This window comes from Eleutherodactylus coqui, chromosome 2 (genome assembly GCF_035609145.1).
Source record: "Eleutherodactylus coqui strain aEleCoq1 chromosome 2, aEleCoq1.hap1, whole genome shotgun sequence".
NCBI lineage: Eukaryota > Metazoa > Chordata > Amphibia > Anura > Eleutherodactylidae > Eleutherodactylus > Eleutherodactylus coqui.
In genome coordinates, this window is record NC_089838.1 from 292,750,083 (window position 1) to 292,768,141 (window position 18,059).

An 18,059-nucleotide genomic window follows, 5' to 3' on the forward strand; every position below is an offset into this window, starting at 1 on the left:
GCATTAAACATGACATTCTTACCTCAGCTGTGATGGGCAATGCAATGGGATACATTTATGTACAGCCGGTGTGTTCCAGGGAGCCACCCATGCTGTGGGCGCACACGGAATTCCCATTGCGGAGTTGTACCTGCCTGTGACTATTTATAAAAAAACGCGGTCTGACTGGTGCATGCAGACACCTTGACAGAATGAATAGTGTGTGGCACATAGGTTCCCCATTGCTATGCCCACGTGTGCAGCTCCAGATGGAGGTGGCACAGGATTGGATTTCTCATTGCTTCTGTACAGCATTGTGGACTATCGCCTTTTAAAGAGGGTCGCTGCCTAGCCGTGCCAACCCTCTGCAGTGTGTGCCTGCTTTTCCTCTGGCAGACGCACTTATAAATAGAGGGTGGCGTGGCATGAGGGCAGCTGAAGGCTGGGCAGGGACAGTTTGGTGTGCGCTGTGGACACTGGGTCGTGGGGGGGGGGGGGATTGGGCAGCATGTAACCCAGGAGAAGTGGCAGCGGAGTGTCATGCAGGCAGTGATTGTGCTTTGTTGGAGGTAGTGTGGTGCTTAGCTATCTGTTGCTGTGTCGTTCCCATCACTTTCTTGAATTGCCCAGATTTTCACAAACGAAAACCTTAGCGAGCATCGGCGATATACAAAAATGCTCGGGTCGCCCATTGACTTCAATGGGGTTCGTTATTCGAAACGAACCCTCGAGCATCGCGAAAAGTTCGTCTCGAGTAACGAGCACCCGAGCATTTTGGTGCTTGCTCATCTCTATTATCTATCTATTTAGTCATCAAATCATAGAATACAGTTTATTTTATTGTTACTATGCATAAAACCAATGTAAGAGGAGGAGTAAGAAAAAAAAAGATAAACATGAAGAGTAAGGTGAAAGAGTAGAAATTGAAGGAGAGGAAGGTGAATAAGCAGGAGGCGAGAAGAAGGTTGATCAGAAGGTGTTGAAGAAGGATGAGATGAAGGATAAGTAAGTAAAAGATGATAAAGGACAATAAAGAGGTGAAAGTGAATATGGAGGAGAGAAGGAGAATGAGATCAAGATGAAGAAGACGCTGTGTGGTGGAAGCCCAGTATATATCTATATGGATCGGTGGGCCTTGGCAGTAGACAGTTGTCAATTTAACATTCTGTATACATATTTGCTTTCTGTCTTGCTACAAATATAATGTTCTTACAGTTATGCAATAGGTACTTCCGCTCATATGAAAATATCTGTTTTATAACTCTGCTGACATGGGGAAGCCAACATGAAACTTCTGTTCTCAAAACGCTGACAAGATAATGTATAGTATAAACACGTCACATTTTCCATCTGTTTTGCAACTTTGGAAGACAGTATAACTCAGACATGGACAACCGCAGTCTGAAACAGCTACCGCAATAATTACCCAAGCAATTTTACTGGAAACGTATGCAAATAACATGGGAGGTTTGTGCAATTTATAGTTCATGATGTAACATCCAATCATATCGAAGGAACCACACGTGGCTCCAAGACAACCCACTCATTTCATCCACCACCTGATGGCCAATCACAGATGACCGAAGGATGGAAGAATTGCAAGATGCTTATCCAATAATTAAACAATATGTTGTATCTATGTAATCTTTGACCTGCCCAGATGGGCGGATATGTTAAACTCTTTAAAAGAGGCTACACGCCCAACATTAAAGGAGAATTGAGGAAGCTATACATGCTGAACCTTGTGTCAGTGTGAAAACTTCTTATGCGCATTATCAATTCAGAATTAATATGGAAGGGTGTAAACATTCCAAATTGAGTAAGCCGTGGTTCCACAAAGGAATTCCACGTCAGCTGGTGGCCCGTACGGGGAGGGATCGATAGGTTCCATAGAGTGCGGACAGAAGACACAGACATATGCGACCTTGGACTTGGTGGGCCCAAAATATCATCAGAACACGGTAAGATAAATTAATTATCTATACCTGTGTGGCTAACTCCAGGCTCGCCTATGTGGCGTGTCAAGGCCGAACGATTTGGAACTGCACGACAGGTACTTTTAAGTCTCGATCACTCGATAAGAACCTGTCATAAGATATAAAAGGAATGTTTGCATGCCTGTTGTCTTGAGAGTACTAGTTAATTGGTGATATCAATAGCTGCCCCCGGGAGGGCCTGTACGGGGTGTTTCCACTCCTGAGGGAGGAGGGAGCCGTTCAGGTGGCCTGTCGCAGAGACTCAGCAGTCCTGAGGCCTGTTTGTAGGGCCCAGGGAGGGAGAGACTGCCAGAGAAAAGTCTGATATGGGATTTCCGCTCCTGCTAGGCCTGCTTGTAGGGTCCGGGAGAAGGGAGCTGTCAGACACGTATCCCGAGGGGCAGTGAGACTAAGCCAGCCGTACTGGTGCTCTGTCTATTTGTGTGTGTCCACAAATATTTGTTTATCGTTTGAACGTTCATGAGTAGATCCCTCTGTCTGGGGGTAGATTACTAAACTGTGTAGCGACAGAAATGCTAGAGACTCTAGGGCGGGGCATATTGTGTCCGGCGTCTGAGGAGACTTTTATAATCATGAATCTGGCAGCCATGATTGAAATTGAAAGGCAACAAACATTGTACCGAGGTCAATTCTTACACCCTCCAGAAAAGTGTGGAAGGGGTGGAGAGTCAAGTTATCATTGATTAATCAAGCAATCTTTCTGTGTGTCCTACCTATATAAAGTTAGTGTGCTTGTCTGTTGTGTAGAGCTATTCCTGCTGAGTTGTTATATAGAAATAGTCTGTTTGTCTGTTATATAGAATTAGTATCAGTCCTACTCAAACTGTAAGAAGGGATTGTTGGCAATGAGAACGCATTGGCTGGGTTATAGCCAAGATAATGCACCGTACACAGCGGCGCGCTGTGGGTTTGGACTTTATAGGTTAGAAAGTATAATTGTTTAGAGAGAAAAAAAAGGCTGCTTACTTCATTTAAAAAGAGGAAGTGCCATAACTCTGAATAGAAGCGGAGCAATTCATGTGCTGTAATAAATAACTACTGTTGGATGTTAAAACTACTAGTGTGTCTTGTTATGTAATATAATCTTGTTATACACCCGTCAGACAAATGTAAAAAGTTATATGCCACTCACATCCTGAGGGGGCTCTTAAGAATACAAACTGTAACAAACTGCGTAGCCCACCATGCCCACAAGAAAATAAGTCTATGATTGCCCCCAAAAGTCCCCAATTCAATTGTAACCACATACAATGTTAGGTGGTCACCGCTGTGACCGTAAGGTTACAACATAAGATTTATGCATTAGACGTTAGAATTTCCCTGAGTGTCAGAAAGAGGAAGAGAAGGTGGGCTGAAATGGCGTCTGTATTAACACATGCCAAAGACACCAGCGTTCAATATAACAGTTTAGTAAATAGGGAGAATTGCAGTACATTACCAATCAGATGGAGATGCCCGGCATCTAAGACTGCATCTGCCCGGTCGCCGGAAGTCTGGGACAAAAACTGTTGTAAAAGTAAAAATTAGCCACGTTCTCCCTTGTAATCCTGTAGCTGGGCTGTCACAGGAGCGAGAGGTTTTAAAAAGAGGAAGTTACTGATGCTGCAGTAATAGGGAAGTTAAATTTAGATAGTTTAAACTGGTTTGAATAAGTTAGATTTAATAAACGTTAAAATAAATTACAGGGAGTAAGGTGTGAAGGAAGTAAGTTGCTGCAGAGAAGCGGAAGAATGGGAAACAAGCAGGTAACGATAAGGCCAGGTATCCACAGGAGGAACGGGGCAGATTGACCCGTAATTTGTAAAATGTAAATTGTGTGATGCATAAGACTTTATCTTTATTGGGTTGTGATGTGTATCCAAGGACTGCCAACCTTGAATGAGGGAATAAGGAAGTAAGTGATTAGCCACACTCAGAGGGGTGGAGCTAGATGATGCAAGAACATGTCTCTTATCCAAGGAGGGGGTAAGAATCATAGATAGCCAGAAGAAAAAGTTTTGTTTTTTCTCCTGTCCCAAACTCAGCTTTCCACGGTTCCTGACAAATTATGGGACACCCACAAGACAGGCATAGGGAAATTGAATATACCCACCATGATAATATATATGAGACCCAGATACACACCCCTGGGTCAAACAGTATCCCCCTAGTTAAAAAAGAAAAAAAAGGGGTGAAGGGTCAGCCACACGTTAGGTGCTGTGTGCTGATGCTTTGGAAAAACTGCCAACCAGCCACAATTTCACTGTTAATTTCTCTTGCAGAAGGCTGTAAGGCCTGGAGGCCTGCAAAGACTAACCAAGTTCTGCAGGCCATACCTGTATATACACCCGTTGCCAAATTCCGCACCTTTCTGGGCCTTGTTTCATACTGCCGCCCATATGACAGTATTGACACAAAAGCACGGAGGACAACCACAGCCATGAGGTTAGATCCAGTGACTCGAGGAGCTCCCTCATCTGCTTGTGCGGTGGCAGCAGTACAGGCAATGGTTGACAAATCTTCTAAGTTGGTATTGGACTACCCCCTAGTGGTCCACACCCCAAATGACACCCAGAACATACTCATGCAAGTGCAACCCAAGCACTTATCTCTAGCCTATTAGATCCGGCTACGATGTGCTCTTTCCATGCCTCCCCCAATATTTCTTCCCAATGTTGTAATACCTTGAACCCGGCTACTCTTCTTTTAATCAGGTATTCAGGTTCAAACGGGGGAGGGGAGGCATAGGTGATCTGAGTATGGCAGATCAGCTATTTTTTTAAAAATTGTTTAAAATTCTGTGCAACAAGATTCTGACATTATTGTAGTGATGTACACACTGTTAATGATGCATATTTTGAGTTTTCTTTTGTAGATGGTATCAGGGTGAGGATTGATGATTCCGAACCAGATATGCAGAGGTCACACAACAAGATGTCCTAAATGCAGAAGCTCTGCCTCCGCATGTCTCAGGGCAAGAAGCGGAACCGGAGGCCCTCACTGAGGCGTATGGAGTGGTAGAAGGTAAGATGGCAACTCTTTACACTGACTCCTGGAATGCATTTGGCATGGCTCATGATTATGGCCCAATATGGAAGGCCAGACAGCTTGTTATCTCAGTAGGACAGCCAATTAAGAATGGTGCAGCGGTGCAGAGTCTCATGGAAACCCTACTACTACTACCTGGCAATGGAGAATTCACACCGATTTCTACAATGGAGAAGCGAGAGATGACACCCTCGCCGACAGCACAGCAAAGGCAGCGGCCTTCAAGCCGTGGAAGAAAGAAGAATAGATACTGACAGCATGAGTCAGTGATAAAAACTTTGGACTTTGATAAAACCTTTGGACTTTGATAAAACCTTTGGACTTTGATATGTCAAGGACTTTACAGTTACAAGTCAACGAGGAAAGAAAGCAGATGGGCTAAAAGACGGGAGCGACAGAACAGGACGGTGTATGGCGAACAGTCAACAGAACTTGCCTACAGAGGCCCCTATCCCCCATGATGGCCCAACTGGTACACAGAATCAAAAGCAGCGATGACGTCGACACTGAACAAGAATGGGTGACGCCTGGGTTCTCTGTAGCTGCTGCATCATTTGTCCAGTTAGCATGATCTTTGCCATATCCGAGTCCGGACAGAAGTGAGGTGGCCATATAACACTTGCCTTGACCACTCTACCCATTTCAGAGATTGCCAATTTGACCGCATTCAGCTCACACCTGTTGGGGAGTATGAATATGTGCTTGTTGTTGCTCGAGTCTTTTTCAGGTTGGAGGCCCACCCTGATACTAAAGTAAATGAGCAGATAACCACACAGAAGCTCATGAATGAGGTAATCTGCAGATACAGGGTACCGGAAGTGAATGAGGTAAACGAAGGTACACACTTCACAGGTAAAATAATGTGACATCATGTCTAGAAAGTAATTGGACAGGGGAGTGTGCCTTAGTAAAGCCCTTATGCTCCCCCACATCCTGTCAGACAGCATTGAAGATAATGAGGTTACCCCCCATGGTTACTCTATCTTGATCCAACTCTGCTGTGTTCTGTAGTTATCCTGTCATGTTTGGTCTACCCTTGTTTCCTGCATAGGTACGACGGCTCCTTCCAGTCTTGTCACTAGGTAGTGTAGGGTCAGGGTAGGCGGCCTGGACGTGTTCACCATTAGGACTATCTCCAGGAGGGACATTGGTGTGGGTGAAGATCAGGGTGTCCCACACCGTGCGTACCTGTGCACACTACTAGTATTGTAACAGCACATTAGAGTGAGAAGAGAGGCTCCTGGTGATAGTTTTGACCCACACATGTACGTTGACGTCATAAGACAGCCAAGGGGGGTACCTGACGAGTTTTTAAAAATTTTCCTGATCATTATGGTGAATAAAATGTTGACTGGATTAATTATGTTTATTATAATTAGCAGTGGTTTATAAATTATACTAGAGATGCCTTATAGGGACTAGTCGACCAATAGGACCTACCTCGACTATGACTTTTCAAAATAGAATGGCACTAGGTACGATTTTAGCCAAAAAAGGGAGTGTCTGTTAGATGATAGGGTTGACTTGTACCTACATTCCAGACAACACGTGACCCGCGGGTAAAGACGCAGTTGCCATTAAGAAGCTGACCGCACAAACTAAAGAGAGCTAACCTTAGTCTGTTTTCCTCAGTAAGGTACCTAACGGGAGAAGGAAAAATATATATAAAATAAGTTTTGAAACATTGTGTATTTAGAACACGGTGATAGGTTTTCGCTAAGATTTTGCTTTATTTTATCTGCAGTGCACTCTGCTCATGCCATACAACATGCCGGTGTTACAACGCCCCTGGTCCTGTTACCTTGCTGCCTCTGGAAAAGGGAAGTGGGAATAATCACCTGGTAGCTCTTTCCTTCCAGACTAATATATATGATAATGCACTTACTAATAAGACAAAGATTCAGTCATGTTGATCAGTCATTAGATGGTCCTGACTTTGCACTCTTGTTGATGAATCGAGGTAACGTCAAGAAGGCGGGGTTCTATACAAGTTATGCAATGTTTACCTGAAATAGTAAAAGCCGCACCTCTCCTAACCTAATGCCTGGAGATCCCAGGTGGTAGCCTAGACCTCCACATGTACCAAAAGACCTGATTGCCATGAACCCACACCTAGGTATCAGAGGGGCATTTGCAGCCTAGGCGACAGTTGTGAAAGACCGCCACGCCACTGAGTTTTCAGAACGTTCTACACAAGAGGTTATTCTGATAAGGAAGTTATTAATTATATTTGTCACCTTTATAGTCATCCTAATTTCTGTTTGTCGTTGCATACAGTGTATTCCGACCCTGATGACTGCCTGGTCCACCTGTCTCACTACGATGTCCAACAAAAAGCCCACTATCAGCGCAAACGTCGTCATCATGGATCCAGAATGTGATGATGTCGAACCATCCTATACCCCCATGGCAGTAATAGGCCCAGTCGTCTACAACACAATGCGAGTCTAGGGTCAGCGGTGGGGGTGGGACGGAGCAGGGCGAGTTTAGTGAAACAGATAGTTTCAAGGGGGGTCTGTGGTGGAAGCCCAGTATATATCTATATGGATCGGTGGGCCTTGGCAGTAGACAGTTGTCAATTTAACATTCTGTATACATATTTGCTTTCTGTCTTGCTACAAATATAATGTTCTTACAGTTATGCAATAGGTACTTCCGCTCATATGAAAATATCTGTTTTATAACTCTGCTGACATGGGGAAGCCAACATGAAACTTCTGTTCTCAAAACGCTGACAAGATAATGTATAGTATAAACACGTCACATTTTTCATCTGTTTTGCAACTTTGGAAGACAGTATAACTCAGACATGGACAACCGCAGTCTGAAACAGCTACCGCAATAATTACCCAAGCAATTTTACTGGAAACGTATGCAAATAACATGGGAGGTTTGTGCAATTTATAGTTCATGATGTAACATCCAATCATATCGAAGGAACCACACGTGGCTCCAAGACAACCCACTCATTTCATCCACCACCTGATGGCCAATCACAGATGACCGAAGGATGGAAGAATTGCAAGATGCTTATCCAATAATTAAACAATACGTTGTATCTATGTAATCTTTGACCTGCCCAGATGGGCGGATATGTTAAACTCTTTAAAAGAGGCTACACGCCCAACATTAAAGGAGAATTGAGGAAGCTATACATGCTGAACCTTGTGTCAGTGTGAAAACTTCTTATGCGCATTATCAATTCAGAATTAATATGGAAGGGTGTAAACATTCCAAATTGAGTAAGCCGTGGTTCCACAAAGGAATTCCACGTCAGCTGAAGAAGGCAAAAAAAAGTAAAAATGAAGGAAAAGAACATGAATGAGAAAAAGAGGAGGAAAGGGAGGAAAAGGAAGTCATACAGAGGAAGGACACGGTACAGCAGAATGACAAAAGTGAACACAAAGGAGGGAAAAAAATAATTGGAAACCTTAAAAAAGAAAGTGGAAGAGAAGCAGTTTAATAAGATGAAGTAGAAGGAGGTTCAGAGAAGGTGAAGAAGCAGAAGATTAATTAGAAGCCGGAGACAGTAAAGAGGGTGAATGAGAGGAGATGAAGGAGAAGACAGAATAAGAATGAGCAATAGAAGAGGAAGAAGAGAAGCCTTTAATGATAATGTAACACACTTGACAGATCTGGTTGGGGAAAAAACAATGTGTTTTTATATTGACTCCTCATAACTGGGTTATTACCTTCTGTGTTTGAAAATGCTGCATTAACTGCTCTGGAGGAAAAATCAAGACCTGTAGAAAGAGAAACTCTGTATATCAGTCTGAATTGTCTGGTGGAAGGCAAACATGGCAGCATGTACAGATGGGACACATTTTATCTTCATTGTGATGGCAGGCATAGAAAGTTCTCTTATCTTAACTCCTTCGTGACTGCCAATACGCCCCAGGGTTGTCATGGCAGAATGCCTATCAAGCTATGCCCATGGGGTGGCTTGATAGACTACCTGCCCAATCGCAGTATGATGTAAAGCTTGATAAAGGCACTTTAAGCGCAGAAACACGTTGCAGAGAAGACATTGGCAACTTCCACCATAGGTTTGCTGGGCTTTGATTGTTCATTTATTGTTTTTTGTGTATTTGCCCCCGCTGGTTGGGCTATTAAATGGTGTGGTATCATCATTTTGGAGCGCAAGAGAATTTTTTATTGGCTTACGGCTCGTTTTTATTTTTCAATGTTACTATTTAATGTAAATCATGTGCTACTTTGATAGATCGGACTTTTACAAATCAGCAATAACAAATATATATTTTTTTGTTATGATTTAGATTTCTTTATTGTAAATATGGTAAAAGGGTTTTTTACTTTTAATACTTTTTTTTAATAATTAGTAAAAGTTTATTGTTCTTATTCCTACTTTTTTTAGTCCCCAGAGGGGGCAACAACTTGCGATGCTTTGATCGCTCCTGCAGTATGATGTAATGCTTGATAAAGGCGCATTGATCACAGAAACGCATTGCAGAGAGGACATTGGCAACTCATCCAGAAAAAAACAGCCCTCATACAACTACGTCGATGGATAAATAAAGGAGTTACTATTTTTTCAAAGGGGGAGGAAAAAACGAAAATGGAAAAACGAGAAAAAAAAAGCTTGGTCACTAAGGGGTTAACCCATTAAAAAGCTATTATTCTCTTATCTTAACACAACAAAATCCACTAGCAAGTAGTTTTCATGAGCTGTGTGTTCATCATCAGTAACTGTGATAAGAGTGTCTGTATATCCCTCTAAGCATTTTTGTGGTAGATTCATATAACAGCATCACACAGACTGAGAGTCTGAACAAAAAATGAAAACATTACCCCAAGTAGATCTGAGCTGGTCAGCACAGGGTCACATGACTATTTGAAGAGGCTGGGAGTTTCAGAAAGAAAGGAATAACTAACCAAGGAAACACTAAAGGCCTATTTACACGTAACAATTATCGCTCAAAATTCGTTCAAACGATGAAAATGAGCATTAATCATTACATGTAAACGTGGGCATTGTGCACTTTTCATCTGAAGGATAATTTTAAGGTGAACGTAAAATCCATAGTTCAGCTACTGAGAGATACAGTGTCTCTCAATAGAGCACATGCTGTTATCTCTGTTATGGGAGGCGAGAGATTACATTGTAACCTGCTGGCACCCCCAAGGAGCACAATGCATCTGTGTGCACAGCTGGGCATGTAATTAATCCCACTCTGGGTTCTGTTAACAGCTCCTGGAGGCCCTTTTACATGCAAATGAAGATACATATTGATGGCAATTAAAACTTTATGCAAAAAGAACGCTAACATTTTCAATCTTTCAGTCTTGAAAAATTATACTTGCATGTAAATGTAACTCACATATATACAATATATACTGGGGGACAGCTACGTAATAAATGAATAACAAATCACCCTTTAATGGGAAAAAAACATTTTTGTTTCACCAAGACCCATGGCATTTGTATTTTCACCAGTAAAGCAGTGTGAGGGTGTGCTTTATTTATTTGGTTGTATTTTTGGCATCATTTTGGGGTATAATTTATTGTTTAACTACGTTTTCACTGCAATCTACAGTCATTGCAACCATGACAATACCATATATCCTTTTTATTTACAATTTAAAAAATATATACTGTTATGAACTTTATTTTGCCCTGTGTGGACTTTTTAAGTCTATTATATTTTATTGAGCCTAGTTTAGCTGTTTTGTCCCTCTATAGGATAAGTGATCCTTTGATTACTTACATAATGTTTTGCAATACTTAGCATTACAAAGAGTTATTGCTTGTCAGTGTTACACTTTAGCCCATGTGTCATCCAGACTCGGGGCTCTTTGTCAAGTCCCTGGCTGCCATGGAAACCCGTGAGCACCCTGCAATTACATTACAGGGCACCACAGGGCTGACAGGGAGCTCCCTTCCTCTGTCACATTATTTAGATGCCGTGGTAGCTTCGGAGAACGGCATCTAAGGGGCCAAACGTCTGGAATGAGAGGTAACTCTAATCCCAGCCATTGCAGTAGCATGCTGGCTGGATATTACAGCTGCCCCCCTAACAGCATCCTAATTTGTACCTAATGGTACGGCCATCTGCAGGAAGGAGTTAAAGGGGTTGTCCCGCGCCAAAACGGGTTTTTTTTTTCCAACACCCCCCCCCCCCCCCCCGTTCGGCGCGAGACAACCCCGATGCAGGGGTTAAACAAGAAAACCGGACAGCGCTTACCTGAATCCCCGCGCTCCGGGGACTTCTTACTTACCTGCTGAAGATGGCCGCCGGGATCTGTGCGGTCCATTGCCGATTCCAGCCTCCTGATTGGCTGGAATCGGCACGTGACGGGGCGGAGCTACAAGGAGCCGCTCTCCGGCACGAGCGGCCCCATTCAGAAAAGCAGAAGACCCGGACTGCGCAAGCGCGTCTAATCTGGCGATTAGACGCTGAAAATTAGACGGCACCATGGAGACGAGGACGCTGGCAAGGGAACAGGTAAGTGAATAACTTCTGATAACTTCTGTATGGCTCATAATTAATGCACAATGTACATTACAAAGTGCATTAATATGGCCATACAGAAGTGTATAACCCCACTTGCTGCCGCGGGACAACCCCTTTAATATTAACTATTAATCTGTTTTAGTTCAACATCATATAGCACTGTTATTAGATTATGTATGTGTGGCACCTCTCCTTAGGTACTGGACAGTATGTTATTTTTTCAGTGCATTGTGATGGCAGCACTGTATAAAATTGTTATTTAGAAAATTGTGGACATATTGATATTGCGTTTGACCAATATTTGTCACCCTTACATTGATACCACACTTTATGGCTCTCAGGGTCGTAACTAAAGACTCAGGGGCTTGGGCGCAAAAGTTCAGCTACGGCTTTCCCCCCTCCATCTGTACTTATACCCAGAAGAGTAACTTGAAGATTTGGGGAGCCCCAATGCAAAATCAATAACAGGGCCCCCCAACTATAATGCTAGGCTCCCTATATGGAGAAGATAGGCCTTATGGACCTCCAAGGGTCCTGGGCCCGGGTGCAACAGCATCCCCTGCATCCTCTATAGCTACGCAATGATGGCTCTTATAATTAGGTACTGTATGATATGATCATCTGTATACTGAATAGTATGACTGGACATAATGTGGTGGAGGGGAGCATGCACAAAATGTGCCACACAGGTTTGATCCACCATAAGGCTGACTATGACAATGCCTATAGTCTTCTATGCCTCATATTCTCACCTATAGTAGGCGGCTGACACTTTGGAGTCTCTTTTGGAATAATTCCTGCAGATACAGAAAGTGAATGTAAATGATATGACTTAATAGAAGACATAACACAACTCTATATATACAATGGGCACTTTTTATGTTCTAGAAACCAGCCACTAAGAGGTCCATTTCCACTTTGTAGTTAACAAAAACTGTGGATGATGGAGGGTAAAGTGCGACGATCAAGTGACGAAAGTGATGATTAAGCCTTTCATGTCCTAATGGAGTAGACGTCCAATCCAAACATGGCCATGGTCCACCAAGGTTACTTACTACACCGTTGGTGGAAGGAAACAGATACTTATAGCTGTATGCAAGACATGGTCATGAAAACATTGTTAGGACATTTTATGAACATTCAAAAAAATATCTGTAGGTTGAAAAGTATGCTTACATCCCCATATAGTCTCATTTCTTAAGGCCCATTTACATTGGATGAGTGTCGGGCCAACGATGCCCGACACTCGTCCCTGTATCCCCGTGCTCCCGTGTTCCTAGCACAGCTGGCTCGCACACGGAGTGGTCAGCAGGGGGGCGGGGCAGTGCAGGAGATTTCTCTAGTCTCGCTCCCCCGCCCCTCTTCATTGAGATACACAGGTGCCGTTCGCTATTGAACGGCGGCTGTTTAAACTGCATGATGAGCGATGATCATCATCGCTCATCTTTTGTGCTGCTAAAAGATAAGCGATGACGATCATCGCTCATCGTGCAGTTTAAACAGCCGCCGTTCAATAGCGAATGGCGCCTGTGTTATGTGAATGGAGAGGGGCGGGGGAGCGAGAGGAGAGCACTGCTCCGCCCCTCTGCTGGCCGCTCCGTGTGCGAGCCAGCTGTGCTAGGAACACGGGAGCACGGGGATACAGAGACGAGTGTCGGGTATCGTTTGCCCGACACTCGTCCAATGTAAATGGGCCTTTAGCCTTTCTTTAACAGGGAACCACTTATGGCTTAAACTAGACAGGGACATGAATCATCTTAATCCACTACTGAATATGTCTTAAAGATATTTTTCAAGTTAAAAAAAATTCTATGGGCAGTGAATGGGCTAAAATTAAAAAAAATAGCTATACTCACCTCCTTAAGAAGTCCCACAATCCAGTGCAAGAGCCTGATTCCCACTGATTCAAGGAAGAAACTGCAGTGGTCAAGTGCAGTTCATTGCACATGTGATTGCTCAGCCAATGATTGGCTTTAGCGGTGATGTTGCCATGAAGACACGTGACTACTGAAGTTTTTCTGGCATCAGTAAGGATCAAGGTTTTGGTGCTGGATCATGGATCCATTTTAGAAGGAGATAATGGTCTAATTTTTTTGTTTTAGAACATCCCTGCCCATAGAATTTTAGTTTTTAATCTTGAAAAACCCCTTTAAGCAAACATCATAGGCATTATTATTTGCCAGACGATGTTTGGCCAAAAGTAATCAGTTCAAAATTTCTCAATAACATGCAAGCTGTTATAGAGGCAGGAGAGTCACCGCTTATCTATTGGATAATGATGGGCTAGAACAGGTAAAGTCCCATGGAGAATAAATTGATGGTGTACATTGGACATTCTGATGACACAAAGTGTTAAGTAGCCTTTCCTTTGGGGCAAAGAATACATTTGCTGTCCTAAGCCCTGCTTCTGAATTTACTAGCCAAGGCAGAGTAGCTTCTTTGAACCCCTTGACACCCAGAACAGGAGGGGCTGTTGTCCAGCAAGCCCACCCCCAGCTACACCCCTGAATAGCAAACAAAGTCATTCTCAAGTAAAACATCAAAGCCAAAATAAAATAGTGCATAACTTACCTTTTTGGGGAGTTGTCCAAACTGTTGGAGGTTTAACAGGCTTATCCATACCTACAGTTCAGTTAACACATGTTAGTTTTTATTAAGGTGATTTTCTAACATTGGGTAATAATTTGGTAATAGGGCATGTGAGGAAAAAACATTCAAAAATTCAAGTTCACCCTCTCAGAGTTCCAGTGTATTAGCCCAGGGGCAAAACTGTAGGGAAGGCAGAGGATGTTGTCACCCCATGGCACTAGAGCCTGAAGGGACCCAAAAGGTCCCTTTGGCTGATATAAAGAGAGTAGTACTATACAGCATACAAGTTAGGTAAGTGTCCTGATACAAATTTTACACAGGGGTTCAGTAGCCTCATGTTACACTGCAGTATCAGCCTAGGCTAACTTGACTGGTAAAAGTTGTTGAGCAACAGTTTGTTATATTACGACTTGCACCTATTTTAGGCAAACATTAAGGTACTTTAAATGGGACAACTGCTGGGCACATAAACACCCTACAGCCGTCCTAGAGCATGAGCATGAGTGGCGCCAATATTTACTCTGTGCACATATGAGGAGACCGATCCTATCAATGGAACAAGATACAGTAGATGCATTGGGACCCAGGAGTTTCAAGTTACTCCTCTGCAATAGATACTGTGTTTCCCCGAAAATAAGACAGTGTCGTATATTAATTTTTTATCAAAAAGGTTTAACTTTTTTACATGTATAGCTGCCTGGACACTATTTAAATTAACTTTTTAAATTAACTGTTATCAGGGCTTAATTTTGGAGTAGGGCTTATATTTCAAGTACCCTCAAAAAGCCTGAAAAATCCTTTTGCATCCTCAAAAATTCTGGAAAATCATGCTATGTCTTATTTTCAGGGTGTGTCTTATTTTCAGGGAAACAGGGTAGTAAATTGAAATCTCATTGGTGTGTGATATATTTTGTTTTTTTTTAAATTTTGTAACATGAAGCAGTCTGTACTGTAAAAATACTGTATTGTTGACCAAAAGGACATCAGAAGTGACGTCCCATAATAAGAAGTATAGACAAACACAACAATTCAGACAGCGCCAACGGATAGTGAGCAGGTTCTCCAATATGCTCTTTTCCTATCCTCCGTGAAGTAAATCATGTGACCGATACCAACCTATCACAATAGACTCCTCCCTCTAGAATCATAGCTCCACCCACAAAATGGCGCTGTACGCAGAATGAAAATGACATCGAGACATCTATAAATGTGAGTGTACTTGTCTGCTTGTATATGTATGCATAGGCTTGAGAAAGGTGCCTGTCGCACCGAAACGCGTTGTCTACCTGTAATTTTATTTGAGAAATAAAATTGGAAAAATCAACTGGTTTGTCGCAAAATACCATCTGCGTTTGAGAGGATCTAGAGGAGTCAGCACTTAAAGGAGGGGGCTTCTTGTTTAATACACCCCCCTCCTCCCGAGTAAGTGCCATTCTATTCTATTTTTTACCCTTTCCGTTTTTTACCGAACGGACTGCTTTTATTGTACTTAGTTGCACTTTCCACGAGCGCATACTTTTTTTTACTAAAAACTTGCTGTTTGTCCCATAATAAGAAGAATTCCAGAAGAGTTGAAGTTCAGTACTTCACATTGAAAAAGAAGTGTACTATATTTCACAAAGAGCATAATGCCATCAGCGTTGGCACAGTTCTTCATTACCGATGTAGTACAGCTTAGTTTATCCATCTTATACATTACTTTTAAAAGCCAGATCATCTTTCATGGCATTCTTCATTCTCCTAGTCTTCCTGGAAGGGATAACTGGTGCCGAGTCACAAGGATTGGTGTTCTCATAATCATCATCATCATCATTGGAGTCATTATTCTTCCTTGAAGGATAGACTGGAGATAAAGTTGGTATGAAGTCAGTAATATGCATTCTATTGTACAATGTACTCTTAAAGGGAATATGTCAACAGAAAATGACTAACTGTTTAATTCAAGTTTTTATGTTCTACAGATTTTTTTTATATTTGGCAATTTTTTTTAAAATTTCTATGTCACTACATATATAAAGAAAAATCCAAGTATCTTGCAGTTTTCATCCTGGCCACTAATTTTAAAAATAGGGTAACACCTACTGGCTAATAGATAAGGGTTTTAAGCCCCTAGCGACATGTGCGGTGCTTGGGCTGTGCAAGTTGAAGAGCTGAGCCTGCAGTGTTCTCAGCGATTGGGTAATTAAAAGGTCCCCACCACTTTGCTTTAACTCCCGTGAAACACCTAAATACTGTTTTGAATACAGCGGTGCCTTGGGTTAAGAGTTTAATTCGTTCTGTGACGAAGCTCTTAACCCAAAGCACTCGTACGTCAAATCAATTCTCCCCATTGAAATGAACTGAAATGCCATTAATGCGTTCCAGTTCATTTCAATGGGGAAAAGTTTTCACTACATGTTAACTACCGCTGGGTTAACCAATCACAGCCATTCGATGACATCGTTCATTCAATTATGTATTCATGTCCCGCTTCCAGGAAGAAATGCTCTGTCGGCATGGAGGAGGACGCGACAGCCTGCAGCAGCGCTGCAGAGCATTGCGAGGACCGGAATGCTGGCAGTAGGTGAGTATTAAACACCCCCTTCCCCAAGCCAGCTTGCGAGCTTCTTGACTTGCGAGCAGGCTCATAACCAGATTTTTTGCTCTTAAATCAGGGCACAAATTCGGTAGAGAGCCTGCTGGCAAGTCAAGAAGCTCGCAGGCTGAGCCACTCGTAAACCAACATACCACCGTACTTTAACCCCTTCCCTCCCCAGGACGTACCGGTATGTCCTGGGAGCCTGGTACTTCCCGCAACAGGACGTACCGGTACGTCCTGGGGATAACGCGAGATCACATATGATCCCGCGCTATCCCGCAGCGGGAGCCAGCGTCCCGCTGCAACAGCGCGGGGGCATCGGAGATGCGCCCCCCCCGCTGTTAACCCCTTCCCTGCCGCGGTCTAAGTAGATCGCGGCAGGGAAAGAGTTCACAGAGGGAGCGCGCTCCCTGTGTGTCTCCGGGCCGGCTCTCGCGATGTCATCGCGAGAGCCCGGCCTGTCACCACTGGCCTGTCACCACCCGGCCTGTACACTGGCGTCCTGTATTGCCTATGCCTATGATCACTGTATAAGCGATAAGGCATGGCAGAGCAGTAGCTCTGCCATGCCTTATCACAGCGATCATCAGTACAGTGTTGTAAGTCCCTCAGAGGGACTCAAATTATGTAAGAAAAAAGAAAAAAAATGTAAAAAAAAAAAGGTAAAAAAACCCTTTTTTTATGCTTTTCCTAATATTAGCATAAAAAAAGGTAAAAAAGATTAAAATCCCACATATTGGGTATTAATGCGTCCGTAACGACATGTGCAAAAAGTTGAACATGCTTTTTATTTTTACGACAAAAAGCGTTAAAAAAAACGCTAAAAAACACAGGCAAAATGCTAATTTTAGCATTTTGCCTCACAAAAAATGCAATAAAAGTGATCAAAAAAGCCGTACATTCCCCAAAATGGTACCAATAAAACCTACAGCTCGTCTCGCAAAAAATAAGCCCTTATAGAGCTCCGTACATAGAAAAATAAAAAAGTTACAGGACTTTGAATGCAGCTATAGAGAAAAATAAAGATTTCCAAAAAAAAGGCTTTTTATTGCAAAAAAGTGTAAAAACCTTAAAAAAAGATAAGAATTTTGGTATCGTTGTAACCGTACTGACCCGCAGAAAAAATTTAGTGTGTCATTTATGCTGCATGATTAACGCTGTAAAAAAAAAAAAAAAAATCTATGTCAGAATTGATGCGTTTTCTCTCCCTGTTATCATAAAAAAATAATAAAAGTTTTATGATATAGTCTATGTACCCAAAAGAGGCACCGATAAAAACTACAGCTCGCCACGCAAAAAACAAGCCCTTATACGGCCGCGTCGACGGAAAAATAAAAAAGTTATGGCCTTTGAAAAATGAAGATGGAAAAATACCAAAAATCGCTTGGTCCTCAACGCCAAAATAGGCCGCGTCAT

The 18,059-nt window shown here is 42.6% G+C and overlaps 1 protein-coding gene across 1 annotated transcript in view; it reads right to left on the reverse strand.

Annotated features, from left to right (window-relative positions):
• The window catches only part of LOC136610199 (C-type lectin domain family 4 member G-like), a 39,958-nt gene extending 24,013 nt beyond the window's left edge, over nt 1-15,945 (reverse strand). Inside the window, exons 1-4 of the mRNA XM_066589441.1 lie at nt 15,765-15,945; nt 14,048-14,098; nt 12,229-12,273; nt 8,696-8,746 (exon numbers count right to left, since the gene is read on the reverse strand). Of these exons, the coding sequence (XP_066445538.1) occupies nt 8,696-8,746; nt 12,229-12,273; nt 14,048-14,098; nt 15,765-15,945 (328 nt within the window). The remainder of the gene's footprint in view (nt 1-8,695; nt 8,747-12,228; nt 12,274-14,047; nt 14,099-15,764) is intronic.
• Between the last annotated feature and the right edge of the window lie 2,114 nt (nt 15,946-18,059).